At 46.1% G+C, this 14914-nt stretch overlaps 1 protein-coding gene across 1 annotated transcript in view; it reads left to right on the forward strand.

Annotated features, from left to right (window-relative positions):
* The first annotated feature begins 1860 nt into the window (after positions 1-1860).
* Positions 1861-14914, forward strand: part of SFSWAP (splicing factor, suppressor of white-apricot homolog (Drosophila)) — a 72813-nt gene continuing 59759 nt past the window's right edge. Inside the window, exons 1-5 of the mRNA XM_006900973.1 lie at positions 1861-2078; positions 4455-4624; positions 5213-5344; positions 8419-8504; positions 13137-13362. Coding sequence (XP_006901035.1) covers positions 1861-2078; positions 4455-4624; positions 5213-5344; positions 8419-8504; positions 13137-13362 — 832 coding nt within the window. The remainder of the gene's footprint in view (positions 2079-4454; positions 4625-5212; positions 5345-8418; positions 8505-13136; positions 13363-14914) is intronic.

Raw genomic sequence — 14914 nt, forward strand, 5'->3', positions numbered from 1 at the left:
GATCCAACTAACATTAGCTACAATATCCCTTGTACCACGACCCCTTCTAAACCCAGCCTGCTTGGTGACAGAAATGAAGCTGGAGATAGAATGATAGAATTTTGCACAGTCTATGATTTATTCATTGCAAATACGTTTTGTAAGAAACCAACACAGGCTATCCACATGGCTTTCACTTGATGGTACGCATAGGAATCAGATTGATTACATGTCTAGAAAGAACCTCTGGAGAAACTCAGTATCAGCTGTGAAAACTAGGCCAGATGCTAATTGTGGAACTAACCACCAACTACTATGCAAGTTTAAGTTGAAGCTAAGGAAAATGAAATCAAATCCATGGGAACAAAAGTATAACCTTGAATCTATCCCACCTGAATCTCAAAACCATCTCAAGAACAGGTTTAAGGCCTTGGACACTAATGAGTGGAGATCAGATGAGTTATGGGAGGATATCAAGAATATCAATCATCCAGTAAGAGTGCAAAAGGTCATTACAAAGACAGAGGAGGAAGAACCAAAAGAGATGTCAAAAGAGACTGAATATTGCACTAGAGTGCCAGAAAGCCAAAGCAGAGGGAAGAAATCAAGATTTAAGGAGATGAACAGATTTCAAAAGGCAGTGCAGGAAGACAAAGTATTATAATGAAATGTGCAAAGAGCTGGAGTCAGAAAAAATCAAAAGGGCCGAACTCGCTCAGCATTTCTTAAGCTCAAAGAACTGAAGAACGAATTCAAGCTTCAAGTTGCAATACTTAAGGATTCTTTGGGCAGAATATTATAGAGTCACTGTACCAAAAGGAATTGGATTGGCAGACACAGAAAAATTTCATGAAATAGCGTATAAGCAAGAGCCTATGGTGATGGAGGAGGCAGTTCAAGCTGCTATATCTAAAGGAATTGGCAAAAAACAAGGCCTCAGGAATTGATGGTATACCAATTGATCTATTTCAACAAACAGATGCTGCCCTAGATGTGCTCACCAAGTTGTGCCAAGAAATCTGGAGGACAACCACCTGGCCAATTGGCTGGAAGAGATCGATATTTGTTCCCATCGCAAGGAAAGAATATGGAAATTATCGAACAGTATCAATATCACATGCAAGCAAGTTTCTGCCGAAGATTATGCAAAGACGACTGGAACAGCACATCAACAGAGAACTGCCGCCCTTCCTTAGGAGCCCTAAATGCCTGTTATGGCCATTGGGAGATGTTCGCAGCTGACAAAGCCCTTTGACATCTCCTGGTGACTTGCTGAGATAGACAGGACAGGGGTCGACACCCCTTTCAGAATAGGAAGAAGGCAATGCCTGCGAGAAGGCAGTGGCTTGCCAGGCCCCAAAGAGGAGGGACTTTTGGTGTTCCGACAGATGACAGCCCCGAAGGAGAACACTGAGATCAAAACCAGCGAGACGCGAGATCACCGGGACCCGCCGGCCTCCCACTCGGGCGCAATCCGCGCACCCGCTCGGCCACAATGAGGCTAGTGCATGATTCCACTCCGCACTTTCGTCGTCACTCCTAAAAGCCTCCTGGAAAAAATGAAGCTCAAAAACGCACATCTCTCTGCATAAAGTATCCTCTGACATACAGAAAGTTCCTAAATGCTGAAAACTGAGCTATATTATTTTCTGGTGCTTGCATCCCACCCGTGAGGTGACGAATCTGCCGAACCCTCACGGGATGTGCGCGCTTCCTCCCGCCGGAAGTGGCTTTCCGGCCATTTTGTTGCCCGCTATGGCGGCTGTCTTGAGGTTGGGGCCGGGATGCGGAGCGTTTGACTGAGGGGGGAGGTTAGGCCAGGCTGAAACATCGAGGACTTCGGCACGGCGAAGAGTCAGCCTGGAAGCCGGGGACGCTGTCATGTACGGCGCGAGCGGAGGCCGCGCCAAATCTGAGAGGAAAAGCGGCGCGAAGGAGGAGGCCGGGCCCGGCGCTGCCGGCGGTGGGGGAAACCGAGTGGAGTTGCTGGTTTTCGGCTATGCCTGCAAACTCTTCCGGGACGACGAGCGGGCCCTGGCCCAGGACCAGGGACAGCATCTCATCCCCTGGATGGGGGACCACAAGATCCTCATCGACAGGTCGGTGCCTGCCCCCAGCCGTCGCTGCTCCCCTCCCTCCACCCCACCCTCCGCTTGATTTCGTCTCATGTTGACTTGAATGCCTGGACTGAAGGGGTTTCCCGGAGCCCCCCCACTTCTCGGTCCCCGCTTCCTCCTGGTCTGGGGTAAGGGGACGGTGAAGCCCGCCCTGGGGCACTGGCTGGAGTCTCGTGCCGCGTCCGCCGTCTCCGCGACCCCCCGGCCCCATTCCTGGCTTCCAGTCGGCGGTGGTAGGAGCTGCCCGGGCCTCCCCTGACCGATCCGTGGTCAGAAACCTCCCCGGGGACCCTGCGAGCCTAGCCTGGAACTTCTCCCGCCCTCCGCGCCCGTCTCGGCCAGAATCGGACGAGCTGCCCGACCCCCGTGGTGGTGGGCGACGTGACACCCCCCCTGAGCTGGAGGCTGGTGGACTCGGGGCTGACGCCTGGGAGCCAGTGCTGTCAGGGCCCGTCCTCCCGTCTCGGTGAAGCTGCAGGGCCGAGCTGGGGGTACATACGTACCCCTCCTTTTCAAATCCCGCCCCCCCGAATCACCCCTGGGGGGGTGTTGAGGTTCCTGGGCAGAGTCCGAAGCAGCCTGATTTGAAAAGGATGACATTACATGATGTAGGCGGTTTGCTCCCCTTCCCACTCTACCCCCTTTTCAAGCCCTCCTCCTCCTCCTCACTGGGAGATTTATTTTTATTTTTATTTTATTTCTTTTTTATTTTTTTAGCCTCTTTGGCAACACTGCTCCTGGGGCCCAGATTGAAAATCTAGGGGAGCCCAGCCCCTAAACTGTGGCATAGTCTCCAGCTGAAGGAAACCCATGGTTGGGGACCATTATTAATACTGGATTCTACCAAGTCCTGGGGCTTGACTGTAGGGATGATGCCCTGAGCTGGCCAGAGTGGACCACGCGAATGACCACCCAGGCGGGTGTCCACCTCTGTTTCTTTGTGGACCTAGAGCTTGAGGGCAAGGACTCTGGGAAGCGGCACTTAGGTGTCAGATACGGATCTGGCGCTTCCCATACCCGACCCAATCACGCTGAACCTTTAAACTTGGGTTCATGCTCAATGCTGCTGACCCAGTTCTCAGGGCACTTGCTTTTCCAAAGGGTTCCCTGTGATCTTTGTTCAAGTTTGGTGAGCGGTGAGGGTGGAACTCATTCCACAGCTTTGTGTGACTTCCTTCTCCCCGCACCCTGTCCTGTATCGGTTTTAGTTAAGTCTTCCAAAACCAGTGGGGAGCAAACCCTGCACATGTACATGTAAACTACCTTTCAATAACTCTTGACATTTGTAAGTTAAGGAGGTTTACACTGACATAAAATTAATTTAGAAATGAAATAAAATGAAGTGACTTGAAAAAAAATCTCCTTTGGTCCTTCTCCCTTGTGTTCTCTCTTAAATATTTCTAATTTTGGCCCCATTGCCAAAAGTTAGCATTTAGTAATGTGACAAACTTTCTTTGGTCAGTCTTGGACTTGCTACTCAGCCCTTGATTGGAGTGTGCTAAGTAAATCTCAGTGATTTGTGTATCCAGCAGCCGCACGCTGGCAAGTAGCATATTGGCTGACTCTTATGTGAAAAGTAAAGTAAAAAAGTGCTTTTCTTAGGCATCATTTGGCTCAAGTGCCTATTGGTCCATGCAGGAGGAGCATGGATGTGTCTTTGTGTGTGCTGCTTCCTGGGGATAAATAATTGAGAAGAAAATATTCATGCTGCATCTTCTAATGGTTTTCCTCTGTTGCAGTGAGCCTCCTTAAACTGCATGTGTATGTTACTGCTCCTATGTATGTGTGTCTCTATCACATAACCCAGAACTTATTTCCTCAGCCAAGTGGCTAGGGGCGAGCCTAGCCAAGATTTTACCTCCAATGGACGCAAGTTTCTTTGGTGAAGATCTCTCCTGAGAGTTCGAGAGTAGCAGAAAGAAGCGAGGAAATTTCGACCGTTTGGTTCGGATAGGTATTTATGTATTCGGGTTTGTGTGAATGTTAAGCTATGATATTTGACTTTTCAGAAGAATGAAATTTTTTTAGCAAGTGGCATTGAGTGGTTACTCAAACCCTAAACGGTAAGATCGGCCAGTGAAGTGGAGACCACTTATGCTAGTATTAAAGGATTGCTTCCCTTTAATTATAAACTTGATTATTCTGTAGAAAAGACTGTAGACTTTGTTAAGATAACTTGAGTTTTAAAAGTTAGGTGAGCTATGACTAGCCAAATTAAGCGTAAATCTGAGAAGTATTTATGTTTATGTTAATATTTTTGCTTCTTTGTTTTAATTGGTAAGTATATATGTCAGTGACCACCCACACAGAGACTTGGCTTTGGAGTTCTTCCGGTTGACCAGTTTGTTCATATTACAGATACGATGGGCGTGGTCACCTGTATGACCTTTCTGAGTACGATGCTGAGTATTCCACCTGGAACAGAGATTACCAGCTGTCGGAAGAGGAGGCACGAATAGATGCCCTGTGTAATGAAGAGAGGTATTTAGCCTTGCATACGGACTTGCTTGAGGAGGAGGCAAGGCAAGGTACTGCTCAAGAAAAACTTCCTTAAGACACAAACTTTTAAAAAAAATTTTTTAAGTATTTAAAAATTTACTCCCATTCATTTTTTTATACTCACTCTTTCTGATATTATCTTGACAGTACCCAGTGGATTGGAAAAACAGGAGTCTTTGCGTATCTGAGAGGACCTCAGGATAGTTTATATATAGAGCCACAGAGAATTGTCCCAGCTTTTGAGGGCAGACTGGGATTTGAAAAAACAAAAACCAAACTCTTTAACTGTTCTTCCTTAACAGTATCGTATCCATTAAAATTGATGTTCTTGTCTTTGCCGTAACCATCTTTAAATACAGCTCTTCTCCCTAAAATTTTCTCAGCAGGAAGAAACTTTTCACAAAAGACTTGTTTTCTGCTGTCTGGGTAAACGTACTTGGCAGAAGTACACATTGCTAGACAAAGTGTTTGTTCTTAGAAACCTTTTGCCTCAGAAAAAGAGGTTGGAAAAAAAAAGTGTGTTGTATACATTACCGATAGCTACAACGTTAGAGATGTGTAAAAGTTTTTGCAGTAATTTTCTGTCTTTGTTAATAAAATTCTCATTTTTGTTCAAGAGGAAGAATACAAGCGATTGAGGGAAGCTCTGGCCGAGGATGGGAGCTATCATGCAGTGGGGTTCAGTTATGCCAGTGAATACTATGACCCCTCAGAACCCACAGAGGAAGAAGAGCCGTCCAAACAGAGAGGTAAGCAGGTGGGCTGGCCAGCTGTGTACAGCACCCTGAAGGGCCAGGTCAAGTCCTCAGGACACATCATGGACCCACAAAGCTATCGAACCCTGTTGGAGGACGAGAGTGGTGTCCCTCCTTGTGGGGGTCAGAGCCCCGTATTAGGGAAAGGAGCCCTGAAGCTGTAGTGTAGACTTCAGGGTGCTAACTGAAAGGCTGGCAGTTAGAATAGCAGCCCCTGTGGGATAAGGATGGGGGTTTCCTCCGGTGAAGATCTGCAGCCTGGAGATGCAGTGGGAGGTCACTGTGAGTCATTACTTCCACCTCTCTCTCATCTGTGTTGGGTGGAGTGGCCTTCTTCTTCGTTCTTCGATGGAAAATTAATCATTCTGGCTGCTTTGTTTTTACCTTATAGTGCATGTGTTGGAATTTGTCTTTTCGGTGGTCCCCATGAGGGCTCTTGAAAGAGTAGGGATTTGCTGGGCTACGTTAATGTTGTTTTGTTGTTAGGTGATGTCAGATCAGTTCTGATTCGTAGCCTCCCCAGGAAAACAGAATGAAACCCTGCCCAGTCCTGTGCCACCCTCACACTCATTGCTGTGTGAGGGCCACTTGTGGTGCGCACTGTGTCAGTCCTTCTTGCTGAGGATCTTCCCCTTTTTTTCCATTGACCCTCTATCAAGCATAATGTCCTCCTCCAGACTGGCCCCTCCTGGTCGCACATCCAGTGTTGCCATCCCTTCCTACTAAGCTGTGTGTGCACATCCCTCTGCCACTGATGCAATGTTTCACACAGCAGTGTGTGCCCTGTAGGCATGCAGACACAACAGGGATCTCCCCTTGCCCCCATGTTGTTGTTGTGTACCATCCAGTTGGAATCAACCCATAACTGACGGTCCAGTGGGTCTCTGAGGCAGTTAATCACACGAGAGTAGATTGCTCATCTTTCTCGCACAGAGAGCTAGCTGGTGGATTTGAATGGCATACCATTGTGTTGGCCAAATAAATCCCAATCACTAAGCCACCACATCCTTCTTTTCCTTCTCTTGATCCTGTTCAGTACTTTGTGGGCAAAAGAAGTGACCCTTCTACATGCAGTAACATCTCATATACTCTCTGAGCTTTTAAAGAGATGTTTCAGTATAAATTTAACTATATATTGTGACCACACAATTTGTGTAGACTTTTGAGCTATCACACTCACTGTGTTCTGATGCACTACAAACGGTCTCTTGAAGTCTAAAAGTCACCGTATTGTTATGTATACGTGGTGTTTTCCCTGATCTGCAGCCTCCTTAGGCATCCAATTCTCTTGTGCCCTGTGCTGAGCTCTCATTCTGTTATTCTTTCAGGATGCTGAATAGTTCAGGGTCTCTTGTCTTGCCTTTTATCTACATAATTTCTGCTTTAAATATGCATACAGTGTTTCTATGAAAAGAAACAGATACACAACTAAATTTCTTTTCTGTTTATCCATGTTGTCAGAAGTTTGCCTTATATGCCTGTTGTTTAAATGGAAGGTAGGCCTATGTGAAACTTTTATGTTTAACTTGCTCTCAAACAAATTCAAACTCATTGCCACTGACTTAGAACTGACCCATAGCTGATGCTCCAGCAGGTTTGTGGAGGCTGTAAATCACACTGGCAGAGACTGCTCGACTTTCTTCTGCAGAGCAGCTGGTAGATTCGAACCCTTTGCGTTGGTAACACAACTCCTTACCACTCAGCCATGAGAGCTCCCTTTTAACTTGCACTGATAGAAATAAAGTGTCACATGTGTAGACAAAGACATTTATACCCACAGGCAAACATACAGCTTCATGAATGCATGTGTCTGCAGTACAGATCAGTTTGTCACCCAAAGCGCTAAAAAGCATAGTTAGTTATTTCAGTGAGGCATTGTTATTTAATGCCATCTTTTTAACATACAAACCTCAGTAAAACGTTAGCTTGTGTAAGTTGTATTTTTACGTATTTCCCAGGATTCTTTTAAACTGGTAACCATCTGAGTTACTGGGTTGTATTTGGTACCTCGGAATTAGGCAGTCACAGTGTGTATTTAGACACTCGTACCTCCTCTAGCATGGTGTAGATTTAGATGATTACAGTGTGCAGTATGCCCTCTTGTATGGTGTATGTTTAGACAGTCACAGTGTGTGGTACTCCCTCTAGCACAGTGTAGATTTAGACAGTCATGGTGTATGGTACTTGCTCCAACCCTATGTGACTGTACAGTGTGCAGTATCCCCACTAGCATGGTGTAGATTTTGACAGTCACAGTTTGTGGTACCCCCTCTAGCATGGTGTAGATTTAGACAGTTATGGTGTGTGGTACCTGCTCTAACACTGTGGCTGTACAGTGTGCAGAACCCCCTCTAGCATGGTGTAAATTTTGACTGTCACAGTGTGTGGTACTCCTCCAACACAGTGGCGATTTAGACAGTCACAGTGTGCGGTACCCCCCTCTAGCATGGTGTAGGCAAATGTTTGTTGGATGAACCATTAGTGAGGAAGTAGAAACAGAACAGAACCTTCTGATGGCTTGAAAGAGAGGTGACTGGCTTGGGCATAGAAGTCTTGCCTCATGCCTAGGCACTTCACAGTCGTCATCTGGTAATGGAGCACCTTATTATCCCTGATGCCAGAAGTCCCTACAGGAATAATGTGGAAGGCGACCTCCGTGCTGCAAATTACAAGCACACATTAATAAAAATAGAACAGGAAATGAACATGTATTCAGTGCCTGCTGGGCATCCAGTTGACAATAGAAGCATGCCTCCAGTTCCCTCGCTGGCACCTCAGCAGCCCTGAGGTTGATGAGGTCTGTACTTCCACAGCAAGGAAACAGTCTGAGGGCAGGGAGAGCCCAGAGATAGTGGGAGGAGGCATGGGAAGCTCACCACCACTTGACCCCAGGCATGTGCCACTCTCGGGATGATTGAGATGGGCCAGAAAGTGCTTGTGGACATAATGATAGGAAGACAGAGGGCTGGGCAGCGTCAGTCACTCTGCCCTCAGCTATTACGTCTTGTGAGCAAGCCATCCTTTTCTTGTTGCTATACTGAGATGTTTTGTATTTTCTTTTTACACAGAGAAAAACGAGGCTGAAAGTATAGAGGAAAATGAAGAGCCATTCGTTGCCCCTATAGGATTGAATGTCCCGCCTGACGTTGAACTGGTAGGTGTGCCTGCTGCCTGAACACCATGCTTTCTGCTGTGCTTGCTTCTGTCAGGTGTTGAATGGTACAGATGCATAATACCATCACACCTGCCTGCTTACTTCTAAAAATGCAGAAGTTATAGCAAATTAAACTGACTTGAGGGTCAGGAATTTGAGTTGAGTGCCTTTCCAGTGTGGTACGGCAGAGCCAGCCCCAAGCTTCAGCAGTTGGGGAAACTGACATAAAACCCTTCCAAGCACTTTTGCTTTCTGCCTAACTTCATCTAGGGTGATATTTGTGGGCATTTGGAATATGCTTGGTTTTTCTTCCTTTGTCTTGATGAGGTCCCTGTGGCATGTAGGACAGGACAGACTCTTGATCTTTGTGCTGAGGGGCGCTTACCTCTCTTACTGGTACCACTCAATCCCATCAGGTTGAAGTAATATTGGACATCAGAACCCAGACCAGGACTTGTGGTCATGCCACTGGTTGTCTGCTCTGAGCATTGCTGAGGGCTTACTGCACCCACCAAGCTGGCCCAGCATGTTTGCATCATGCTAGGGAACCCTCTGAAGTGGCTATTGTTACTGTCCCCATTACACAGGTGATGAAACTGAGATTGCAGTTAGTCAAGAAGTAGGCTAATCAGTGGTTGGCAGGATGATACCACCTTGGCTTTGTGTCTCGTAGGGTGTTTTAATGTGTCTGTTGGGAAATGTTAAGTGTTGCTGCATTGATGCATGTAGGCGGTTGGTCACCCTCAGCATAAAGGTTTTTGTAGTGGTGTGTTTGTTTGGTGTTTTTTTTTCTCAACACAGTCCTAATTAACCTGCAGGTATATACCATAGAAGCAGGGTACAGTATTCTTCCTGTATGCACCCTATATGGAGGACCGCTGAACGTACAGTTGTTGTTGTTGTTAATTGCTGTCGAGTCAGGTACAACTCATAGTTACCCTTATGAACAACAGATCTGAACCTTGACCTGTTGTCTTGCACCATCCTCATCATCTCCAGTACTTGGACCTGTTGCTGCAGTTTCTGTGTCAGTCCATCTAGTCCTTCCTTTCTTTCACTGACTTTCCACCTATCCAGGCATGAAGGACTTCTTCAGGGTGCTGAGGAGCAGTGATGTCAGCTTAAATACAAGGTGCAAGAGCCACAGCAGATAAATCCACTTGAGGCTTCCTCACTCCTCACTGCCCTCATTCCTTCCTTATCCAGCTGTATTGCCCACTCTAACTGCCTCATTTTTCCTTACTGATACAGGTATGCCTTGCTTAGGACATTATATAGTCTGGATGTTATGCAGACATCACATTTTTCTGTTTGTTGGTTTTTTTTTTTTAATTTCATGTCTTCGTAGGTTTTGAATATTATAAGAAGCAGTTTTTTTGTTTTGTTTTGTTTTTTATTATTATTTTGTGTGCGTATACCGTCAAATCAGATCTGACTGGTACAGGAGGATATTGCGCCTCCTTCTCCGGCAGAGCGTCTGGTGGATTCGAACCATGTTCCTCTGGGATTGCAGTGTAGTTTCTTGCCACTAGGCCACCAGAGCTCCCCTCTGTTTGTTTTTTTAAAACCTCACTGCCATTGAGTTGCGTCCATCTCATGGTGACCATCCATTAGATTTCTGAGCTGGAAACTGTGACAAGAGAAACTGCCTCACATTCTACCATTCAACTGCTTGTGGGCTCAAACTGCTAATCTTTTAGTTAGTTGGCATCCTGTTACCCACTGCCCTGCCAGGGCTCTTTATCTGTAGTGCTCAGTGGTCTGTGTGTCTGATGATACACTGTATCAGATCCTTATCTATAGTGCCACATGTTCTATATGTGTGTGATACACTATGAGATCCTTGTGTGCAATGCATGTATGTTATACAGTATCAGATTCTCATGTGCATTTCATGTTGTAGTGTGTCTGATACATTGTATCAGATCCTAGTCTGTAGGGCATATATTCTGTATGTGTGTAATACACTGTATCCGGTCCTAGTCTGTAGTGCTCTGGCTCTTTGTAGTGCTCAGAGCCTGGAGAGGACTCAATCTGGCCTGCAGCACTCAGAGCAAATAAGGAACCTATTAGAATTGGAAGTCCTTTGAAAGCCAAAGGGGATAGAGCAGAGCTGTACTAGAGTGTCCATGGCCCAGCATCTTCTCACTAGCACTGACTTGTGGGTAGCTGGCAGAGGGTGTGCAGCTAGCTACCGACTTGGGAGCCCCCCCCTTCCCCCCCCCCCCCGACACACATGCAGTGAACCATGTCTGAAGGGGTGTTGTATAGCCTGTACCTGTACAGGTGACATTGTCTTTGTTTTCTGAGGAACTGCTGCAGAACATCTGCCTTCACCTATGTCTACTACCAACCACCAAGCTTTCTACTATGATCAAGACGAACATCTGATGATGTCCATAGGCTTTTGTTTGTGTATTTTGGTACTGGTACCTACAGTACTCCAGCTTGTTCTAGAAATGCTAGTATTCTCTGTAGTAGAGCTTTAGAATTAAGCTTTTAAAACCACAGCAGCTCTCTTCCCACTAGTAAGGTTGACCCATTTCTTTGAAATGGACAGTGTGGAATTGTGTCTATTTTTGGATTGAAATATAAAGTAAACCTCAAAGTGTAGTAATGTTGGCCTCTTATCATTAAAGAATTCCTTCTAAGATTTTTCTAAATATATACCTCTTGAATAGGAAGTTTTGTTTTGATTATGAGAAAACCGTATTGCAGAGCTTAATTGAGTCACTGGTTTGCATGAAATTTTTCCCCTTTAGAAAGTGTCAGTGTTGCAGTAGTCATCTTTTAGAATTATTGGGGCTTGTGTGTGTTATAGTTCATTACTTATACATGGCAATGCCTGTGCTAAAGAAGGACACAAGAGCTCAAGTCCTGCTTCATGTTTTCTAGATGAGACCTATGGACTGAGTAGACCTGAAGTGTCCCGTCCCTACTTTGGTAGGAAAGGGGTTTGATGTGGACAGCTGGGTGGGCTGGACAGTGGATAAAGAGAGCAGGGACTTTAAGGCATCAAACTGAACTTCTTATATATGAGGAACTTTTTATAAAATTTCTGAAACTATTATGTGAGAGTAAGGAGTTAAAAACGGGGAAAAAATCCTGACTTCCCCATTAGATTTAAAAGCAAGAAAAAAATGTCCTTATTCTCAGTCAGACCTTGCAATGGTATGTGCGTATATTTATATTTAGCATACATGGTGGCTGTCCAGCCAGTTCCCTCTCAAGAGACCCCGTGGGCCAGAGCAGAGCTGCCCAGGGCTTTCCAAGGCTGTGACCTTTAAAGGCACAGGGGGCCTCCTCTATCCTAGGGAGCCTCAGCCTTGATCAATGAAGCACTCAGTAAGCATGCTACCAAGTCTCGTAGGTGTGTTCCTTAGCTTTAAAAGATATTTTCTGTTAGGAGTGATCGTGATTTTTATTCCACGAGTAGAAACAGTTTATCTCAGGTGTAGGGACTGTAGAGAGCAAAAATGGCTTTTCCTGCACCCCATCACTGGCTTCCATTTGCTGTTTGCAGACTGTGGGGTATGTTCATCAGTGCTTTATTTGTGATCATCTATAGACTTTCCTGTGCTGCATTTGAACCCCTGAGTGAGGAGCATATCCTGACAGTTTACAGTGCAGGCCTTCTGGATGACCAGTTGGCCTGGCTGGTAGGGCAAGCCCATTTGGATATAGGAATGTCCTTTTGAGGACTCTTGTTTTGAAGTGGTCATGACTGACTGTCATAAACACAACCCAGTGCTCTTCACCTCAGGTTCTGATGTGAGTGTCAGATGTGTGTGAGCCAGAACAATGTGCCCCAACCTGTGGTCTCTCAAGTCACTGTGAGACCAGGAAGAAAGCCCCACTGGTCACATGTAACCTGTTGGCTGTCAACCAAAGGCCAGTGGTATGGATTCCCTGCTGCTCTGAGGAGGATAGGTGGGCAGTCCCCTCCTGTAAAATGTGACAGCCTCAGAAATCCAGTGGAGAGTCAGATGACTTGATGGTTATGGGTTTGGTTTTCAGCAGGGACAAAGGCCATGCCCGGTTGGACCCAGGACACACATTTTGCTGTCAGAGAGCTCAGAGGCAGGAGCAAAGACAATATGAGTGTATAGCTTTCTTTGTGGCTGAAGCTTGGTATGTCAGGGAGCCACTGGCTGTAATGTCCCAGAAGAAACAGGCAAGGAGGATTCTTAGAGACCTGGCAGGGACTGCTGGAACCCGCGTCCTCCTCCCAAGAAAATTCATGAGAGCTGGACCCACATGTGGTGGAAAACTGTCAGGGGGTGCCTGGAAGGCCACAGCAGTCCGTCATGTCCAGGCTCTCACAGGCTCCACTACTCATGTACAAAGCCTGCAGTCTGTTGAGCCCCTTATGGCATGACTGCTGTGGGGGGTAGGGGGCTCGCCCCATCAGTGCTGTTGGGAGGGCCCTCAGTCAGGGAAATATTCTCCTGAAGCATGCTGGCAAAATGCAGGCTGGTCCTTGACTAGGCAATGCAGAGGGACCAGGACAGTCTGCTCTGGGTATTTCCTGTAGGCATGAGTCTTGTTTTCCATAAATGGCCATAATACCTGGAGAGTCCTGGGGCCAGTGAGGGAGGGTGGTGAGTAACAAGAATGTGTGTTCTCTTGCAGCCACCAACGGCCAAAATGCACGCCATAATCGAGCGCACAGCCAACTTCGTGTGCAAGCAGGGTGCCCAGTTTGAAATCATGCTGAAGGCCAAGCAGGCCCGGAACTCACAGTTTGACTTCCTGAGCTTTGATCACTACCTCAACCCCTACTACAAGCTCATCCAGAAAGCCATGAAAGATGGCCGTTACACCGTGCCGGCTGAGAGCAAAAGTGAGGAGAAAAAAAGTAAGTGGACAGCCTGTTATGTCCAGAGAGAGAGAGAGAGAGAGAGAGTGTGTGTGTGTGTGTGTGTACACACACTACATTGTGCTGGCCAAAGAAAGAAGTGAAGAGGAAAGAAGTCAGTAAAAAAAGCATACAGATGTTCCTTCTTAAATAGGTCAGCTTGAAAATACATTGGTGGAATCTTTATGTTTCATTTTATAACATTAATTATGATACTCACACTTTATGATGGATTATGTAATCACATTTTTCCTGCTTCCTTTCTGTCATTCTCATTTCCACTAGTCCTTTGATACTGTCCTTCCTGCCTTGGGGCCTATATCCTTGAGGAGAGGGCTTCAGGGTGTTTGTGGAATACTGGCAGTAGGGCAGACCGGGTGGGTCACTCTATCATGATCACATTCATAGACCCTCTAAGAACACAGAGAGGGCATTCACTCTATGTTGACAGGGACACCGATGCTGTAGCACAACCCTTCAGCCTGAGACAGTCTTCTCCTCTCAGACTGGCTGTTGACTTCAGAGAGACAGATTGCAGAGGCTCACAGCTCCTGGGCTGCTTCTGCAGTACTCTCCATCCTGCAGACACCGAAGGACCCCAAAGCAGCCATGTAAATGTCTACACAGTCGAAACAGACCCTAAGTCTGGGAAATTTTGCATTTTAGCAGTGCCTGTGTTTACACTTCTTCCACAAAAGCCAGTAAATTTTCAAGTGTGTGTGCATATGATACAGGTGAATGTGTATAGAATGAAAAGGTTTTCCATTCAAGTCCTGGAACAGTATGCTTCCCATTCCTTCCCTGTGTTTCTTGTTTTCTTTCCTCTTTTCTTATTCTTTCTGCCTTCTGAGCTTTATGGTTTTTCTAAGGAGGGTAACCCTCAGTTTTTCTGATCACCTTATAAACCTGTCTGTTGTTTGGCTGAAAGATAAGTAAGCCACAACATGAATTCTGCTTCTTCTTTCCTGGAATGATGTCACAGGGCCACAGTCCCAGAGCTTCCCCCAGTCCTGATCAGACCAGTCAGCCTGGTCTGTTTTGACTTTTCATTTTGTTCCACATTTTCTCCATTCTATCCAGGACCTCCTGTTGTGATCCCTTTCAAAATGGTAAATTACTACCTAATTTGGGAGGGACTGAAGAGCTAAGTGAACTAACTCAGTCTCATAAAGACAAGTACTGTATAAGACCATTATTGCAGAATGAGTACGAGGATCCAAGGCAGGGAGGGGAATGGGTGGGGTAAAGGGGGGTAGACTTAATCACAGGGTCGTACAGTTTGATGGATGTAGGGAGGGATGGGTAAAGGAAAAGGGAAAGATACTGCATCAAAACAATGTATTCTAATTTTGCGAATAAACCAGTAAAATCATAAAAAAAAATGCAACCCGAAGTGGTCAGCAGTGGTAGCTGGGCATCATCTAGGTCCTCTGGCCTCAGTGTTAATGGGAGCTGAGGGTTTTTAACAATTGATTCCTTTAGGCCTTTCTTCCAAGTTACCTCTAAATGAACTCTAATCTCCAGGTTTTCCATTAGCAGCAAGCATGTTAAT

This window comes from Elephantulus edwardii, unplaced genomic scaffold (assembly GCF_000299155.1).
Source record: "Elephantulus edwardii isolate Elephantulus edwardi_28Jun2011 unplaced genomic scaffold, EleEdw1.0 scaffold00304, whole genome shotgun sequence".
Taxonomy (NCBI): Eukaryota; Metazoa; Chordata; class Mammalia; order Macroscelidea; family Macroscelididae; genus Elephantulus; species Elephantulus edwardii.